The sequence below is a fragment of the Symphodus melops genome (assembly GCF_947650265.1).
Source record: "Symphodus melops genome assembly, chromosome: 7".
Lineage (NCBI taxonomy): Eukaryota > Metazoa > Chordata > Actinopteri > Labriformes > Labridae > Symphodus > Symphodus melops.
In genome coordinates this window covers 23,911,544-23,931,039 of record NC_136697.1, presented here as the reverse complement: position 1 = coordinate 23,931,039, position 19,496 = coordinate 23,911,544, and the positions used below count along the sequence as shown (strand labels likewise).

The 19,496-nt window shown below is 37.9% G+C and overlaps 2 protein-coding genes across 2 annotated transcripts in view; one reads left to right on the top strand and one right to left on the bottom strand.

Moving 5' to 3' along the window:
- The first annotated feature begins 2,418 nt into the window (after positions 1–2,418).
- LOC306826656 (retinal homeobox protein Rx2-like) lies at positions 2,419–10,017 on the top strand. The gene is made up of 4 exons (XM_079348115.1): positions 2,419–2,956; positions 3,301–3,783; positions 6,716–6,972; positions 7,236–10,017. Exons 2-4 carry the CDS (start codon positions 3,501–3,503, stop codon positions 7,671–7,673), a joined length of 978 nt encoding a protein of 325 aa, XP_079204241.1. The 5' UTR covers positions 2,419–2,956; positions 3,301–3,500; the 3' UTR covers positions 7,674–10,017.
- A 2,255-nt stretch (positions 10,018–12,272) lies between these two features.
- The window catches only part of LOC306827153 (dynein axonemal heavy chain 8-like), a 32,494-nt gene continuing 25,270 nt past the window's right edge, over positions 12,273–19,496 (bottom strand). The window contains exons 73-92 of the mRNA XM_079348822.1: positions 19,331–19,486; positions 19,082–19,237; positions 18,815–18,997; positions 18,533–18,638; positions 18,201–18,453; positions 17,799–17,989; positions 17,591–17,712; positions 17,398–17,513; positions 16,596–16,798; positions 16,401–16,474; positions 16,144–16,296; positions 15,877–16,032; positions 15,478–15,594; positions 15,279–15,380; positions 15,021–15,181; positions 13,760–13,916; positions 13,527–13,679; positions 13,077–13,266; positions 12,722–12,843; positions 12,273–12,576 (exon numbers count right to left, since the gene is read on the bottom strand). Of these exons, the coding sequence (XP_079204948.1) occupies positions 12,289–12,576; positions 12,722–12,843; positions 13,077–13,266; positions 13,527–13,679; positions 13,760–13,916; positions 15,021–15,181; positions 15,279–15,380; positions 15,478–15,594; positions 15,877–16,032; positions 16,144–16,296; positions 16,401–16,474; positions 16,596–16,798; positions 17,398–17,513; positions 17,591–17,712; positions 17,799–17,989; positions 18,201–18,453; positions 18,533–18,638; positions 18,815–18,997; positions 19,082–19,237; positions 19,331–19,486 (3,159 nt within the window). The 3' untranslated portion in view covers positions 12,273–12,288. The remainder of the gene's footprint in view (positions 12,577–12,721; positions 12,844–13,076; positions 13,267–13,526; positions 13,680–13,759; positions 13,917–15,020; positions 15,182–15,278; positions 15,381–15,477; positions 15,595–15,876; positions 16,033–16,143; positions 16,297–16,400; positions 16,475–16,595; positions 16,799–17,397; positions 17,514–17,590; positions 17,713–17,798; positions 17,990–18,200; positions 18,454–18,532; positions 18,639–18,814; positions 18,998–19,081; positions 19,238–19,330; positions 19,487–19,496) is intronic.

Here is a 19,496-nt window from a genome sequence, read left to right as displayed (position 1 = left end):
CCCATAATAAACCGAGTGGAACAACAAAGTCAATAAAAGCTTTTTTGTTACGTTTAGAAATGTGTCCACAAGTGTTTGTCTGATATTTAACATTGACACTGACCAGTAATATCAGTTCCAATTACAAATGTTCAAAGTTTAAATAAACAATTGCTCTTTAATTCCCACTGGCCAGTTACAGCCCCTGCTAGGGTCTCTGAAAACAATAATGGCAAATAGATAAGTCCCCTCCAAAATAACTGTAAGTGTGGTAAGTGCATTAACTTCCAATATACCAAAAACCTCAAGTATTCCAATCAAACATCAAGAAATGTGGTGTATATGATACAAGGTCCTTGTAAAAAAATATATGCAGGGTGAAATATCTCAAACACCCTATCTCTTCTTCTTCTCTGAGGAACAGAAGCCATCAAACTAAATCCAAGAGGTGATATTATTAATTTTATCAGGAAAAAGAAGCATTTTGGATTATTCCTTCATGATCTTTGAATATAATGTTTTTCATTATATTGTTTTAGCATTTATTTTTAAATCCCTTAGTGTATTTGTTTTGTGAGCAAAGTCTCCTTAAAATGTACTATAGTCTTTTTACTCTTTTTGTTTGAAGCATTCCCAATGTGCGGGGTTTTCACCAGCCCCCTTGATCCCGACCTGTTGACCAGGTGTGGAGTCTTCCTTACATTTGTTTGGACACACACACCTCACCCTCATGTTGTCTGGCCAACAAACCCAACCAGCCCACCTTTGCATATATATATATATATCACATTAGTAGATACAGACACATTTACTGGTGTGACTATATATATGTATGTGGATGTATTCGATGGTCTGCACCAGCGGCTAAAACTATAGAGTTCCTTGATATAGCAACAATTGGGTACGAGACTATCAACTTGGTGAATAAAAATGATACAAATACACTATGAGTCACCTGAAAATATACGCCAAGCATTTGAAACAAAACAAAATTTCTTCAACCTTGACTTTAAAATAAATGTTACAAATGCAACTTTTCTGACTTGGAAAAGTTTGAATGTTTTTTTTTTCAAAAGATATATTTTCTTGATAAGTGGCTGTCCTTCGCATTTTCATCATCATCAGATCATCAGCGACTAAGTCCTCTGCCAGTCTTATGGTATCAGATTACTAAGACAATTAATGCTACTTTCAGTTTATTACCATGATAGATAAGCATACTGAATAACTATTATAAGAAGTAAATATATATGAGAATTATAAAACCACATTTAAGTCTGTTTCAATGCAATTTATGTTTGTCTCTATATAACCATTCACCCCATAGAAATATATAAAAGTTTCACTCTTCCAATGGCAAGAAAGTGAGTAACAGGCAAGAGTAATGGGATTTTGCAGTCTTCTGTTTCTTGGAAAACGATCCTCACAACCAGGAAAAGGTGTTCAACCAAATCCATTTAGCTGACGGTCATTATGCTTATTGGAAGCACTGGCAATGCATCTCTATGTTGCCATATGGCTTTAAACTCGTTAGCAATTACAGCTCTTCAGCTAAAGCACATGCCAACCGTACAGACATTATATATATATATTGAAGAAATAAAAATGTGTCATTTCTTCAAAAAGGCTGTCGTGATCTCCGTTCTTCCATCACCAACCACCAACAAGTGTCCACCACATAGAACCAAGCACCAAACCTGGGGGGACAGAGCCGTCTCAATAGCTGCCCCCTCCCTCGGGAACTCACTCCCCACACATATTCAACACTGTTTTAATGTATGAATGTCAAAAATACTTTCTACAAAAATGTTCCATGCAGTATTTAAATTTTGGCAAGCAAAGAACTCCTAAATTTAACTCTGGCTAGTATGAGCCAGGTCAGAGGAAATCTCTAGTGTCTTTAAGGCTCATTAAGGATGGGATTGATCTCTGCAACACCTACTGTAGCCACTACAGCTCGGGTTGTGCCAGCTGGCAAAGGAGAAACTTGCAGACTGCCGGGTAAAAATGACCCCAGTGCCCCTAACCCAATTCCTCTGTGAGCTATCAAAGGCTGAGCAGTAAGATTATTCGTCAAACAGGCTTAGTTTTTTTGTACTGTACTCTTTTGACGTAAACACTTTAAGTTTATGTCAGAGTTTTGACTGATCTTGAGAGGAGAGATAGTAACTGGACTCAGGCTATGTCATCTAGTTGCTTGTGTTTAAATACATTTGGTAACATACATGAACAGCTAAATTATCATTAGGTTATTTTACTTATTGTGGTTATACACAAATGTTTAGTTGTTAAAAATTTGAAATGTATAATTAATTTAATTAAACTGGACTTTGAATATTTTTTTCCAAAAAATGTTGTAATGTCATTAAATTTCCTTTTGTTTTTAATTTTCAATATGCAATGCTGATCATGAGCAATTAATTAAACATGTTTTTAATGTAAGTCTTTATATTGTGAAGCCTTCATTATAAAAGTCCATCTCTGTGTCTTTTCTAGCTTACATTGACTATAATGAAAGGATTAGGGAAAAAACTCTCAGTACGAGCCATTATCTTTCAGACAATAGATTTTTTGAAAGAAAGTTTTGTCGAGGCTTCATTAGCAATGGCCTCCCTCTGTGGTCTGAATGCAGGACACATTTGGAGCAATTACTTGACCAGAAAACAACTGTCAGTCAGTCTTAAAGGGGAAGGATTCCAATTAATAAACCTCTTAAACCCTTTGGTTTTACTACCATTCCCCCGCAAGCTTTGGTGTCTCATGAGGTTAAGGTGAGTTTTGTGAGGAGAAAGACATTTAATGTGCTTGTTGCAAAGAACTTCAACAGTCGCTCCTTTGCTCACTTGTGCGCAGGGGATTTCAAGGACTTAACGGAGAGTAGCAAATACCTATAGCAAATACAGTTAGTGTTAATCGTCTGCTTATGGACCAGGGACACCATGTGTGCAGCACTGCCTATGTTAGGAACCTTATGAAGGTAAGATGACTTCCTCACTTTGTCAAATATGACATCTTTTGATCTATAGGTACCATATACTTATTTGTGATGAAAATATTTCCCTACTGCAGCTTGCCTTCTGTTGCACCTTGAGACATTCTCAAGTCTGTTGGATCACAGTTCAAGTTATTATATTACTTTTACCCCTTTTTTTAAGTGATAACAAGTTAATACGTTAGATAATTAAGTTGTCATATCTTATATCCACTAAACTGGAAATTTGTAAAACTGTCTTTAAATTGTATTCATAGGCCATCTTTTTATGTATTATGTAAGCGTTGCAGAGAATTACATTGTGTGTTATTGTTCTATCTTCTTTTCAGACAAAGATGTGAGTTTGTTCTTCTTTTGTGAAAACATCTCCTTCACCCTGACTAAATCTTGGAAGGATACGGCCCTCACGCTTAATATAGTAAAACTGCATTGCGTGTGAAGCAGAACAACAGCTCCTTGAAGAGCTGTCCTCCATCTTCTTACTTGGTTGCATTTCATTAAAAAAAAGGAAGCGTGCCCAAAGGCTCGAATGCATTTGTCAATGGATAGCCTGGGAATAGTGGACGATAGTTGCCTAGACAACTATGACATGGCCAAAGGTGCTGGGTCGAGTGGTGGAGGCAGGGTCCACAGTATTGATGTCATACTGGGATTCAGCAAAGATCAGGACCCATTACTTCATTCTGTCGGAGAAGATGACAGCCAAAAAACAAACATGGAAAATCAACAGCATCCTGAGAAGCATCACCCGTCTGACCCATATGGGCATCTTCCAGAACTCGGTGACAGCTCCCAACACTCCACCTACCATGGTGAGTCTTTTAAGAAAACTACAAAAAAAGTATTTTCTTTAAAATCACAAGAGGTTAAGAAGATTCTTTAACTGTGCAACAAGTGTAATAGAGCTGTATTATGATTGACATAGTCTTATATGCTGCTCTAAAACAGTTTCTCTCATGTGTTGATCAAAGCTCGTTCGTAAAGAGTTTTGGATTCACGTTACACCAACTGAAAGAAAGAGACCAGCAGATAGATGAACAAATAACAAAGTCCTATTACGGTCCCATATAATTTCTCCGGAGGGTACAAGCATTGCTGTGAAATCCTAGTTTTCCCAGTAAATGTGCATTTCTTGTAGTTACAGAAAGCCTACTGACAACTTTTCTTGTAGTCAGTGTACGCACCTTTCCCATCTCTGTTACTGTTTCCACTTTTACCTCCAGGAAGACAGACACGAGTTGTTGAGTTGTGTTTCCCTTTCATTCAGGTGTTTTCGTGCCAGGGCCTTGGTATTGTGCATGCTAGCTTAATGGCAAAGTTAAATGGAGAAGAGCTAAGATTAATGTCATTAGTTCTACCTGTCCTGTTCCTATCACGTCAATGAGAGAAGTCTCTCTAGCACAAAATCTTTGGATGTCTATATTAATTTAAAATAGTGTTTAAGGGGTTTGAACCATGGTTGGCCAAACAGCAGGTTTTAAATCCTGACCTGCTGAAAGATTGGCTGGCAATAACAGGGTAAATATGTCAACAAAGTTATTCTGTTGTCAGCCATCACCATCTACTAAAAATTACATAAAATTGCATCTTCTTAGGGTTGTTGTTTTTTTCTAAATCAGATTTTTTTTAAATATTAACATCATTTAGAAGCCCATTAAATTATGCGATAGTCATGACTTTTAGAATGAGATAAACTTGCAAAACTATCTCTATAATAGTTGAGGTGCATTTTCTTGAAGTGCATTTTCTTGAACCCTGCTGTCATATTAAACTAAACAATTCTTTGAAAAGTACTTTAAAAGAAGACAGTTTTTTTCATATCCAAAACCAGTTGCAAAATGTGGTCAACTGTTCCTCAGCTTAAATACATTTCATTTTCTGGTGGACAAATGTCTTGTGCAGACTATAAATGAACATGAGACACCATAAGTCACTGTGGGATGCAATGAAGCATCAGTGATGGGGATAGCCATTTGTTTCAATTGGTGTAATGATAAAACGTTGAAAATGCAATTGACAATGATACATCAGTAACCAAAAAAAAAAACAGTACTGTACAGTCACCAAAACAGAATACGATAACTAATACTACGTTACAGCAGGTCTGAACAATGTTAAAGTACAAACAAATACATAGCTTTGAAAAAATATAAAAGCTAATCTCGGATTCCATTCTCATTTAAAACAAACGTGAACGACTCCTTGCTATCATTTAGTAAATCTAATCAAAGATTTTCAGGACTCTTTGGGATTACTTTTATCTTTATAAACTTCTATTTTTTATTTTATCACCACAGTTGATTCTGCTCTGTGCTCATGACTTAAATGACTGATACAGACTAAATATGTCTTAAATGATGGTTGTAATATGTTGAGATATTCACTTATGTCTAAAGACTGGTTTCTAACCAATTTGAAAACTTTCAGGTTAAATATAGACTTCTCTAAATATTATGATCTCTAATAACTAGAAATTAACAAAAAAACATTTTAATGGGTATAAAAAGCTATAATTTCTCTTTTAAAACTATTGTTTAATTATTTAAAAGCTATAAAGTGTTTGCTGCTTGACATGATTGTTTCTCAATGATGATCTTTTGACTGTAATGCTTTAAACCATTTGATGTGTTGAACAAGCTTCAGTACGTCAGACACGTGGCTTATTTGCTCTACAGCTATTTCTTGGAAGACATAATCTGAACTATGACTGTTCAGCCAGCTTTGCAGAAGCCAACTAAAGTCCCTTGTTATTGGAGGAGGCATGGATTGCAGACTGAACTAGTGGCATCTGTTACTATGGGATTACTGGAAACAATTCAGTGAAAGACAAGATGTTATTTAGACTTGCCAAACCCCTGGTGTGACAAAGGCATCAGTCATTAAGCTCTGTGATCATCAGGAAGAGAGGAAAGAATTTCACTTTTTGATAAGGCTGTTTTAATGTGAAATTCATCATCAACTCATATAAAAGATGTTTTTTCATGGTATTATTGTTTAAGCTTTAAACTAGACATAAAGCACACATGATACATAAAGTTAAAGTATATTACATAGTTTATTTGATAATTAGGAAATCAGTTAGGGTATGAAGAAAGAAAGGTTAGGTTCCTTATAGCATTCAGAATACTAGTAATAATCTAGTTAACAGGCTGACTAAATACGCAATTTTTGAAAATGTAAAGAAATATTCACGTTTGAAAATGTGGTTGCATGTTAATGCAACAACTTGAGATGATCAAATATTTCGGCTGCTCATTAATACATTTTTGACTAGAAAAAAACAGCATCATGATAACATTTAGCTGTCAGAACTTTTATTTTTGGAGTCATTATATTTTGACTGAGAATGTTGTCTTTAAAAAACAGTTTACACTTACAAAAAGCATTTATATTTCACTGACAGTAGCACTTCATTATGACGTCTTAGATAAGGAAGTGCACTAAAGTGATTGTTCCTAAGATGGTGGACTCCTTTGGCTAGCTATTCGACTATTGGGGTTTAACGGTACAGTAGTTGTACCATTCCAAGAACCTCAATTGCTCTCTTAACTCCACTGTCATCTCTTTCTCTCCCCTGTCCTTATGTCCTTGGCTTTTCCTAGCCAGATGTCAACATAGTAAGATTGCCAAAACTAAAGTATGCCGTGTGCTTACTGGTTGGAAACCAACTGCACACCAGTTAGTTAATTAAAAAGTTAGTTTATATTGATTTTTTTATACTATTTGCATCCTGTCCCTTTTTAGAATCAGATCTCTTCTCCAGTGACAAGTGTGACGATGAAATTGGCGACCTGCAAAAAGAAGTGGATGTTTCAGAGGGGTCTCCAGAGACTCTCAAAGATGAGGAGCACACTAAAAAGAAACACAGAAGAAACCGAACCACCTTCACCACTTATCAGCTTCATGAGCTAGAGCGAGCCTTTGAGAAGTCCCACTACCCAGATGTCTACAGCCGTGAGGAGTTGGCCATGAAGGTCAATTTGCCTGAGGTTCGAGTTCAGGTAAAGACAATGAAATGTCCAACTGGCATGCTATCAGTTAAACCACAGTTCTGTACTGAATCAAAGGATTCAAATTGGATTCAACTTTCAAATTGGAACTCACAGAAAAAACAAACAAACATCAAGACAATCAAAGTTTGACTAAAAACACCCTGATTTATCAAGTGTTCCAACCTCTAAATCTTCCTTACAATCAAACTGAGTCAGACGAACTCAACACCTCATTGCACCATCTAATCCTATTACAATATCTTTTTGTCCAGGTGTGGTTCCAAAACCGAAGGGCCAAGTGGAGACGTCAAGAAAAAATGGACACCAGTACCATGAAGCTACATGATTCTCCCATGCTGTCATTCAATCGTCCCCCGATGCCTCCTAGCGTGGGGCCAGTGTCAAACCCGATGCCACTTGATCCATGGCTGACCTCGCCCATATCCAGTGCCACGCCGATGCATTCTATCCCAGGTTTCATGAGTTCACCACAGGGTTTGCAGCCTGCATATTCAAGCCACAGTTTCCTAAACACACCACCTGGAATGGTTCAAGGTATGCAACCAATCGGTCCTCCTCCCTACCAGTGCCCACCGAGCTTCAACGATAAATACCCTATGGAGGACGACAGGAGTTCTAGCATCGCAGCACTCAGGATGAAAGCCAAAGAGCACATTCAGTCCATGGATAAAACCTGGCAGCATATGTGAATGGATGAAACTGTGTGGAAGGAATTTTCAAGCTGCTCCAGTGAATGTTTACAAAATGCTTTTCCACTGTTTGTTTAATGTTCAAGCGGGTGGGGGTGGGAGGTGGGTGGGGGGGTGGGTGTGACACCAAAGGAGTCAGACAGTTTATTATGGACCCCAAAAATCAACTCTGGATATGAACTGCTTGTGTGTGTGTGTTTTTTTTTATAATTCACTTTAAAATGAAATTTGTTCTAACCATGTTTTTTGTCCCAAATCTTTTTAATTTCTTTTGGTTCATCTCAAAACATTTCAGAAAATACTTTTGTGTATAACTAAACACTCTAGTGTATTGAGTGGGAGAAAGTCTTCAATATGAATGTCTTAACACTTGTGCGACAACAATAATTGTGTATATTTGTGGTTAAAAAAAACAACTAAATTGCAATACAGCGGACCAGAGGCTTATTTGAGCCATGTCAGGGTCGCAATGTTGTTGGAGAAAAAAACAACTTATTAAGGTTTACATTGTAATTAAGGAATGATCTTTATGAGGAAAACTATATTTTGTTTAAAAGAAAAAAAGTGATATTCAGTTAAACCCTGCCTACATGGCTTTCAGATTAACTGCTATCATGAGAGCAAATGCTTTATGAGCATCTACTGATCATATTAAAGCTCCTTTGAGGAACTATGTATGTGTGTTAATTTTGGCAGCTGCTGTAGATATAGGGGTTCTTTCTGATCTTGTTGCTAATTTTTCTTGTACATGATGTAGGTAGGTTAAATGAAAACAAAATATATATAATTGTTTCTTTTACATGTCCAATGTAAATCTCTGGAGTGAAAATTGTAAAAAAAAAAAAAAAAAAAAAGAAGAAGAAGAAAAGAAGAAGAAAAGAACTGTTACTGCATTGTGCTGTTAATGATTTTGTCTGACACATTCCTCACAGCTGCAGTTTCAGGCAAAACATTAACTATAGTAAATAAAAATAGTAAATCCGTTAGTTGTCTCTTTTGTTTCTGTAGCCCTATAAAGATATCACTATTACTTTCAGACTGCTTCATACCCAGCTGAAAAGTCCTCACAGGAGCTTTAATTTGGTGGGCACCAGAGGTTTTTCTACCCTTGTGTCAGATTGGATAGGTTTTCCCTATTTCTGTGTAAAATGCTGCCCAGATTTTTTTTTGATACTTTCCTTTTTTTTGTTTTTGCAAATTTGGTACAAGTGTGATTTTATAACCACTATGCTTGAATAATGGAAGTTCTTTGTGTCTTTGTTTTTTTTTTATAATAAAACTGGCCTTTTGGAGAGCATTTATCCCTGTTGGGGGAGTTGATCGGAAGTCACAGAATGTAATCTAACGCAGAGGCTGATTGCAACAGACAAGCACGCCTCTTAACACCTAATTACTGCTTTTAAAGCGATTAACCCTAGATTCTCAACCACAGACAAAATGCCATCAGGTTTCCCTGAAAAAACCTTTTCACGACCTGATTATATCCGCCCCTCTCCACGAACCTAGTCATTTCTATGTTTTTATTAACAGCACAACATATCACTGATGTTTTTATAATTCACTACCTTAATGTTCATCCTTATTGGTAAAGGATGCAATGCATTGCACTGTTGACAAAATATTCATTAAGGCAGTAGGATTTACCGTGAGTAAGTTAATGGAAGCTGGCAGCCTATCTTTCCTCTTGGAAATAACCCAGTTGACTTTTGGATTAAAGTGAGATAGACATGATGTTTGGCTCAGACTTTTAGGTCATATGGATACAGAGTCTGTGTTTTTTTTTTCTGTATTTGTTTATTTGTGTGCATGCAACATTGCTAGGTTAGCAACTGCATTTGCCTAATTATTATTGTCTTTCTGAGTCTTGTGTGTCAGAAAAACACAGTCAAAATAATTCAATGGAAATCTAGGTTTTCTCAAGAAAAGTACTTGTTAACCATTATAACTTAAGGTTAGTTAGTATCAATACTAACCATAGATGATACCTATAACTATGACAATGCATTTAATGGATCTGGCAACTAAACTCCCATCTGGACACTTTAGTTAAATAAGGAATCATCATTTTATAGTATTTCAAAATATGAAATCATGGCTTTTAGAAATGGCAGCATTTGCAGCACTCTGTCAGGTTTTGTTGGTTATATTAATAAAAATCCCTGCTGACAACAGTGGACTAAAGCCAAAAAATACAAAGGAACAGTTCTTATTTCTAGAAGAAACTTTGATAAATTTCAATGGATGTTCATGTTTTTTTTTTTCATTTATATTAGAAGTTTTGGTATGTGACTTTAATTTTCATTTTGCGTAACATGGAATAAAGTTAATGTAGAATCACAAAGAAGCACTTTGATTGCGTACCTTGTTTTTGTTTTTACACATGCATTAGTGAGTCACCGACATGGCTTAGTGACGTTAATGAGCGCCGGTGTACAATAGGCCATGAAGGCTGTGATAGAGCAAGCTGGCCTGATGGAGGCCTGTTGTGTTCATCCAGGCCTGTGGAGCGTTGCCAGGCCGTTAGGCAGATGAAGCTCCACTCCATCAGGCCCAACCAGGGGTGTCAGGAGGCCCCGCCTGCTCGGGCTGCAGAGGCCACAAGGGCTCAAGCTCTAATTGCCCTCCGTTGGCCTGTGTGGCTTAGCTGCTCCAATTTATTTTTGGATAGAGGATTGTATTCAGGTCTATTTTGCATCTGACTACTTTGGAACAATCAGGAAGCAACACAGTTTAAACACAACGCTTCTATCTAACACAGTCAACTTCCTATTAATGTTGAAATCAATCAGATGCATTTGTTAAACGCTTAACAGCTTCTATGTATAGCAAAGAAAAACTGATTTTGAAGTTGGTGTAGGACATTGTAAGACACTCAAAAGTTTATTAAGAGTTATGAAAAGATTCTCCATTACACTAAGAATAACTAGTGCAAAGGACTTTAATTACAAAACATACCTACAAGTCATTTTCGCTACTTTTCTGCTTTAAGTTGCTACCTGTTAGTTATGCAAGGGAAACAATTGTTAAATACTCGCACAGTTTTTATGTCTCAGCAGAGTTAGAAATTCTATATTTAGTTAAACCGTCTCTCACCACACCCTGGTCAGAAATATATAAATGTAACACCACCCAGAATTTGTAGTAAAGGCATCAGAACTAGTATTTATATTCAACTACTTTTTCAAGCTTCACCTCCATTGGGGCCCAGGCTCTAGTTAACAGGCTGACTAAAATGTCATGGTCCATGGTGAGAATAATAAGGGAAAACAGCAGAAATAATCGGGTTTGATTAAGAAAACTTTTCAAGTGGACACCACTTTTCCTTCTTGACATAATTGGGAATCACTGAGGGTGGGGTGGTGGGGGTTTAACGGCTGGCGCCAGTTGCTTGTCTTTGCCCCAGTGTTCACTTTTAGAGAAAGGACATGTCAATCAAACCGCACTCCTCCCTCACACTGCATGTGTTTTGCTATGGGTTTGAAGTAATTGATTTGCTCTACCTCTATTAAATAACGTAGAGTAATACAAGTTGAATTGGATGTGAAAACTATTCACGCTAATTCAACACTTGGCTCACTTAAGATGTACCTACTTTTTGATGTAGGTAAATACACCAGCATCTACAGCTCACTCATGAAAAGCAGCAAGAAAAAATAGGGGAAACTTACAATCTTGCATCACACACGGCAGGACTCATTAGATGTGAAGGCCACAGATGCATATTGCTTGTAGTACATTTGAACCATCCACATAGTTCAAAGGCATTCAGCATCTTCATACTGAATAAAAAAAATATAAAAAATATATATATTAAGTAGTCACTAGTTGCTGGTTTAATGCTGTATTTATAGTTTGCCTGAGTACTATGATTTGTAAAACTTGCACTGTGCAATTGCAGGTAACTGGATCAAAAATGTCAACTTCTGCTAGATATTCCTTTGCAAAATCAATCACTTTTTAGATTTCTGACTCATTAGAATGTGTCAGCAATGATAAATACTGTCTCCAATAAACAAACAAGAATTATTCTTTTCTTCTTAATGATAGACTTTAATGATAGTTTATTTTTCAGGCAGTGTAAAGTGCCTGTGTTACTTATAGACTCAACATTAACCTATCATGAGCACTCGGTAACATTTAGCAAAGTTACAGTGGCAAGAAGCAAAATCCTTTTAAGAATTGTTAAACACACCTACCACAGAAAGATGAAGAGGTGCTCCTCCGAGGATATAATGACCCAAAAATGACACGGTTCATGTTGTGGACTTATCTGGAAGGGCAGGTTTTGCTTCACTTTTGATCTGAACACATAATTGCCTCTCATGTTGGTGAATAAAATGTTAACAATGCACAGCAGGGAGAAGGAAGTTGTTTAACATTAACTGCTGGCTTACATTATATTTCAGGTAAGTTGGCCATTGTTTCCAGAAGCATATTGTCAGATGATTGCTAAATGGTTTTAAGATGGGAAAGTCACAACTTCGTCAATATACTGATTTCAGACACTTTTGAAGTATACCTTCTGACCGGCATTGACCTTAAATACTGATACATTTTCCTTTTCAGCAATCAAATTGTAAATAAATATATATTACTATGGTCAGGCATCAATATTTTATTTGATATCACAAAGCAGGGCAACCCCACGCATGATCCAGTGGTCTGGTGACTGGATGGTAGGCAACACTACTGCTGTGATGTAATTCAGGTCCGTGCGCCTTGGTTTCTTGTAGATGGGGCAGACATAAAGCTTGGGATCCGGCGGGGCAGTGGAGTTAATGGCGAACATGTGTATGACAGGCAAAAGTGTGAAAAGCACTTTGGGTGATGACTCAATCAGTGCGGTGTTCTTCCTGTCCCAGCCAGCACCATCCAGGTACAGACCATACACATAAACTCCTTCCTGTTGAGGAAAAGCAGTAAGTGGCAGAGAAAAGCACTGTTCTTTAAAAAAAATAAAAATAAAAATAATGACACAGACTGGTGATGTGTTGCATTGGCCACTCGTATAGAACATAATGCTATTAGTGTTATGCCATTCTACTTACTGTGGGTGCGGCTGTGATCTCTTCCCTTGCCTGCTTTAGTACAATGTTGTTCAAGGTGACTGTGTCCAGAGCCCAGCCTTTGTTTGCCCTCGTTACTTCTTGTCTCATGGCCGTAAGAAAACCTGAAAAATGTTTCCCATTGAATGTAATCTACATATACCTTTATCAATTTAATGCAATTTCAGGGGTTTATTTCTGTATATTCTATTACCAACAAACAACACAACTTAATCAATTAGGATTCATTTTTTGTTTGTTTTAAGACCTCATACTTAAAGTTATGAGCAAACATACAATCAGTCTAGTGTCTATTCTGTTCAGTGATGTCCCTGCTCTTGAAAAGGGTATCGCTCACCTTGAGGGTTGAAGAATCCTGTCATCCAGAAGGTATTAGGCCTTCCTTTAAACACCCAGCAGTGGAACTGTTTGTTTCTCTCAATAAGCTCAGTGTACCAAAAGCCCAGTGTCGATGAGTCCCAGGAGATTTTTCTCCACAAGTTTGGCACACGAGCATCAAATATATTGTCAAGGGCATCACGGAGGTTCTAGAAATAAAATACAGATAATTAACTTTACTGCATGTGAAACTCTCAAGAGTATCATGCTAGGTGAGTCGTTCAATCGGTCAAAATCATTTCTAGAAAAGACTTTACTTTTCAAACATAACAGTATTGCAATATGACTCAAGAAAGGAATTGACTGTTTTACTTGAATCACAAACAGAAGCTGAAGTTTGTATTTTAAGGAATAAATAGTAAAGAGTTAGAGTTTCAGAGTGAGTTACAGAACAAAGAAATAATCTGACCTCGCTCATTATAATAGTTCCATCAATGGCCAGCTTCAGGTCAGTCAAACTTGTGCGCAGCATACTGATGATTCTTTGCATTCTATCCACCTCCTGACGTAAGAAGATGTTCATTGGGTTCAGTGCTCCCATCTTATCCAGACTGGCTTTAACCTAAATCCATAAGGGTTGAAAGGTTAGATCATTTGTTCCAAGTATAGGTGCCTATTACCCTTATTAATTAACAAACCAACCTCATGTGGCACATAACTAGGGGGCAGTTTCTCCAACATGTCTTCAGCCATGTCGTAAACAATTGACTCACGAGTCGCTCCTGATCCACCTCCACTTTCCTTTGGCTGGATATTTGTGACAGTTTCTAGCACTTCAGCAGATGTGTTTGTCTGATACCTATTTGATGTTGAAAACAGCATAAACGCAGAAATAATAATAATAACATGAAACACCTTAATAACCAAATTATTAAAGGAATATACTTCACCCATTTGCATTAAGCTTTGTATCATTAGAAACCTGGTCATATTTTTGAATGGTCGTGCATCCAGCCCTCATTTTGCCCTGAGACTAAAAGCTTTTTGTCTTTGTCTTAAAAAGGAGCCTCCGATGATGCAAACATTTTAATTTTGCGTCATTGGAGGATGTTTTGGTTAGCAAGAGTGAAACTACATCACTCGCTCCTCATGTTTTCGACCACTGAACTTAAACTTGACGTACGCTATATTGCTTAGAAGCTATGATAACAGGCTCTGTGGAAAAAACTGATAATCGAGAATGACAAAAAAAGTTAAGAACTTCAAACTGATATAGATGAAGGGGATTTTGAAGATTTTCAAAATCAAATGTTTGTGGCGATTTCCTCAATATCTCTACAATATAGTGGCGAGCAGTTGAGACTGATGAAGGAATGAGAGCTGTCTGCTGCTGACAGGCAGGTCTCAGAAGGGGCACAAGACCTGCCTGTCCACGGTGGAGCTGGGGTGAAGTGGTGGTGTTAGTGCTGTCACTGTTTGTCTATGGACACGGACATAGCGTCCATGTTCTTTCCAAGATGCCAATTGCTTCTGAAAGAGATTTCTGAATCAGTTCTTAATTTGATGCAATTCTGACATCAAGTCGGTAAGTTAAGCGTACACAGTAATTATTTTACGAGTTGTTGTTCTGACTTGGGCAGGTGTTTCACGTGCATTTTACAACTCAGAACAACTTTTAATTTTTTCAATGTGTCCGACACGAAGTGAATGCAACATTAAAGTCTGTATGTCAGCTTAAGTGGCCCGCTGTGCTGTGCATTCTGGGAGTTGTTATGTTTCATCTAATGTACATGAGCCAAAAAGATGCTTTCTGTCTTTTCTTGGTCAAGAAGGCCCAAAATCATTTCATATTTTAACTACATGTATGACCCAATTTCACTCCAGATTAATGTTTCAAAGCGTGAAGTATCCCTTTAAGTAGATATTTTTGTTGAATGATAGTTTTCGATTAACATTTCCTCACGTGATATCTGCATTAGGATGCAGCCCCAATGCTTGAGGGGAATCAGCAGTGGGCAGGCTCGAAATGCAATCCATGTACTTCTCTACTGTCTTGCACACTGGAATTTTGTAGCCAGTGTAGAAGCAAAACAGTGGGTCAAACATCTTTCTGCTGAACCACACCTGCAAATAAGAAAAAACACACACAAGTATGGGTAGATAGACAGCTACTGATCAAAGAGATATAACACATAAATGAACAAAAAAATCAAGTCATTACGCGTGCAAAACACTTGAGCAGCCGCTTATCATAGTCATCAGTAACCCTTCCTCCATATTGCACCTCGGCCAGCATGTATCGCACAGTGACCCATGAAACATCCTGAGAGAAAAACAAACAGCAAGACAAAAAGTGAAGGATGGAAAAAGCATAACAGGTCCCTTAACTAAATTATTGGACTGCTTTTGCTGATAACCACCTTTTTTGGACCGCAATCATCCAAATGTCTCTCAACAAATTCAACACTTGCAGTGAAGTCAGCAGAGTTGAACTCATATGGGATGTTCCAACCCAATGGTCCAAATTTACGTCGTTCCTAAAAAGAAAAGAAAGAAGGATCATGTTGTTTAAATAAAAGTAGACAAGGTTTAATGTGAAGCCAGATAAAATGATTGACTAAAATGTACAGCTTCCCAGAAGGTCTCACATTCCTGTTATTTGCTTCAATGTGTGCAACGCTGAATAGCATTTTTGGTTGGTTTAAATATTTATCTTGCCCACAATACCATTTACTGCAAATGAATAATGAACAAAAACATTTGGATGTTTTCACTAAAGCACTTTTTGACCTCATCAGTGACTTAAAAATAGACTGTACCTGTACAGCAGTGTGGAGGAAAGCCACACTGTACAGCAAAGGCTTCCACATAGGGAGGTTACTGACTTCCAACTGATTCTGTGATATCGCTGCAAACGTTCGTTTGAGTCCAGCCCGAATTCCCTGGGGTGGATCGTTGGTAAACTTGATAGAAGACTACAGGTAAAGAGATGAGTGTTCACAGAATTTTAGTTAGAGTATTTAACTTAGGACAGGAAATGGTGGTATACACTTAGTGAGAATTAAAATCCTGTTCCATAAAATCACCTGTAGGAGTGTGATGGAGAATCGATCGTGTGGTTCTGTGGTGATCCACACTCTGAAGGTGTTGTGCATTGATTCTGTATTTGTGATGGTATCTAGCAACTCATCCATAAAATCCAGACCCAGGTGACAATTTTGCAGAAGGACCCAGCCTCCCTAGACATTATCAGATGCAAAGAGCATACACAAGGCGCCAAGGTCAACCATCATTGAATACTCATTCCCACAACATGAAACTAAATTTAATTAAATACACACACCTTTGTCATGGATGTCTGAATAAGTTTCCGTGCATGCACCTCTTGTCCTTGTCCCATGGATATAGCTCTGCATTCTATAAGACACACCATGTAGTAAGATTTAAAAAAAAAAAAAAAAAAAAAAACAGCACATGAATGATTATTCACAGTTCAAATTAAAAGTTTATAAATGTTTAACTGGACAGTGAAGCTCACCAAGCTCAAGTTTTTTAGCGAGTGCTTCAATTTGTTCAGTTGGGTCTGAGCCCATAGAAAGGAAGCAAATGAGAGGAGTGCGAGGGTCACTCTCCTGCCATGTGCTGTGAAGGTTCAAGAGCACCGGCTCAGCAAATCTCAATCCCATGGATTCTCCTACATATTTTCTGGCCTGAGACAAAGTACGATCAGGACACCAAGACCTGAAGAGAAAATATTGTATTTAATATCAGTGTCCGTATTAAGGGTATTAATTGTGAGTTGCAAGGAAGCTGACATTATGATTAAGAATACATGGCCCACAAAAACGATAATATCATGATACAGCGAAGTGATATATTAGGATGTTTGACATGAGGGACTCTGTGTCATATAAATGCCACTCACTCATCACAGCTGAGCACAAGTCTCTATGTTGGCACGAGTTCATCCTCCACCTTTTCTCTCATCACAGAATAAAAAGCTGGAGAAACTTTATCAATTTAACTTCTTTTGGATTCAAAAGCAGCAAACACAACCCTCTTTTGCCATTGTTCCGCTTTACTCCACTGTCTTCTTATACGCTAATCCCACAGTCAAATTCTTTGGCCAATGAACTTTAGCTCATGTAACCTCTCATTCAAGTGATAAAATCCGCCGTCCAATGTTATCAAGTAGTGAAGTACTGATGAGACAAACTCGCAGAGAAATCTTTCTAGAGGGCTGTATTTCTTTAGTTAAATATTTGCGGCTTGCATATGCATAGTTGTCCCGCCCCTAGTCAACACAGAAACAACAGAATGTGACTTCCAGCAGGACTAACCTTATGAGCAAAAGTTTTTCAAACACATCAAGAGAGTTGTATCCATCGGGGATGACGCCTTCCTCTGGAGCATCCAGATTAACCCATGCTTTCCATCCTTTCCCATTTTGAGAAACCTACAAATATTTAATAAGCATAAACATTTTCTGTACACTTTTTAGCATGCTATATGATCCCTGGAAGTCAGGCTCACCTGGTTTATGATGTCAATGAACTGTGGCAATTTGCTGAGTTCCACCAAATTTAACCATACCATATCCAGGATCCAGCTGAATGGTTTCGGGGGACAGGTCTTCAGGTCAAGAGCTGCGCCCCCTGTTGGTAAATAAGAAGTTTTCATATTTTGAAGATGCCGCAACAAAAAGGTGCATTACAATTTTAAGCAAAGCTGATTATCTTACCTTTCATAAGAATCTGAAATTTGTTGTGCTCTATTTTGTTATTCTGTAGGTCAATCTTTAGGGCTAGCAAGAGCGTGAAGATGAACTTGTGGTTTTCATACAGTCCTCTCACGGTGTATCTGAACACTTCAAAGGTCAGATATTCAATGACGTTTGCAATCCGCTTCTTGGTTTTAGTGGACTTCTCAGACCTACAAAAGCAAACTCATGATTAGAGACAACAAAGAGAGGAGACAAGGTGTAACTATAGACAAGGAAAGTAATAAGATAGCTTTATTCGTACACCAGGGGACATATAACAGCGGCAGTTAAACAGCTGTTATAACCTAAAACTTCATCCTTAAAAAAACCCCAAAGGTTCTTTGAGCACTCTTTCTGAAACCAGTGTTTGTGGTACTGTACCTTTCCAGAGAGATGTCAAAAATTTTCAGGAACTGACCCAGAGAGGTCTGATACATGACATTGACCAGGCTCATTTCTGTGATCAGGAAGTAAAGGATGCTGCCTCGAGATGCAACCGGACGGTATTCAGCTTGAGCAATGTTGATCTTTAACTCGGCTTCTGCTGCAATTTCAAGCTTGGCACTAACTTCGGCAGCGGTTCGCTTGGTTATACTTAGAATGCTGATCATGGAGTCGTCATCAACCAAGGAACCTTTTATCAAATGAACAAGCACAATTATTTATGATTACAAGTCCACAGCTGTGAGAATCTATCCAAGGAACTGGTGTACCTTTTGTGCTGCTAAGTTTGTACAGCAGGTTGTCTTCCAACTCCTGCATCTTTCTCTTATTTGCAGTTACATCCTCAATTAGCTTCAGTCTTTCTGCCTCTAGTTCCTGTCAAATGATTTGAAATGAACAGGATACAGTGCAATACCAAGTTCACATGCTGCTAAAGGCACAACATATTTTAATGTCTAAAAACTTTAATTAAATCAAAGGGTAATATATCAGAACACAATTACTCATTAAGCTGAACACTACAAGGTCATGGGCTGTAAAAACATACGTACATATTTCTCTTTAAGGATGACACGACCTAGTAGCTGGTTCTCCAGGCCCTTCATGTTTACAGTAAAATCAATAATTGATGTCTTGGCACTGACTTCTGGAGAGTATGCAGGATTAGGCAGTTTGGTGGTAATATAGAGCTGGAAGCCATCCATCACATTAACCTCTTTGTCCCCAACTTTAACCTAGGACAGAAAAATCCATACATTTCATGAAGGGTGTCTTCAAAGTTGTTTGTTGTCAATTGAGTGGGTTTTGCAGCTGACTACCTTAAAACTGGTCCCAGATTTAATAAAGTTTTTCTCAAGGACATTGTCAAGGGCGGGGTCTAACTCTTCAGAGACATCTTCAATAAGAAGTGGGCGTCCCATAGAAAGGCAGTCTTCCAAATGAGTGCGAAAGAACTTGTGGTTGAGTGATGTCACCTGAAAGATAAATGACAGATATCTTCAATAACATGCGTGACTGTTATACTGTAAACAAATTGGGGAGCGTCTCTGGTGCATTTCACTATGTACTTGGAACGAATTAGCCTTTTCTTTCTCTTTAATCCAAGCCTTTCCCTGAGTCTGGGGATCGATGAGGAGGGGATATCGTGTTGCTTTTGTGACAATGATGCCGTTCTGCACAGACAAGTCATCTCCTGGGAGTCCTTGCAGGTTCCACTCACTTATCTTAATCATG

Coding starts and splice junctions, on each gene's coding strand:
- LOC306826656 (XM_079348115.1), top strand. CDS start 3,501: ATGCATTTGTCAATGGATAGCCTGGGAATAGTGGACGATAGTTGCCTA. Junction 3,784..6,715: donor CCAACACTCCACCTACCATG/GTGAGTCTTTTA, acceptor GTCCCTTTTTAG/AATCAGATCTCTTCTCCAGT. Junction 6,973..7,235: donor TGCCTGAGGTTCGAGTTCAG/GTAAAGACAATG, acceptor CTTTTTGTCCAG/GTGTGGTTCCAAAACCGAAG.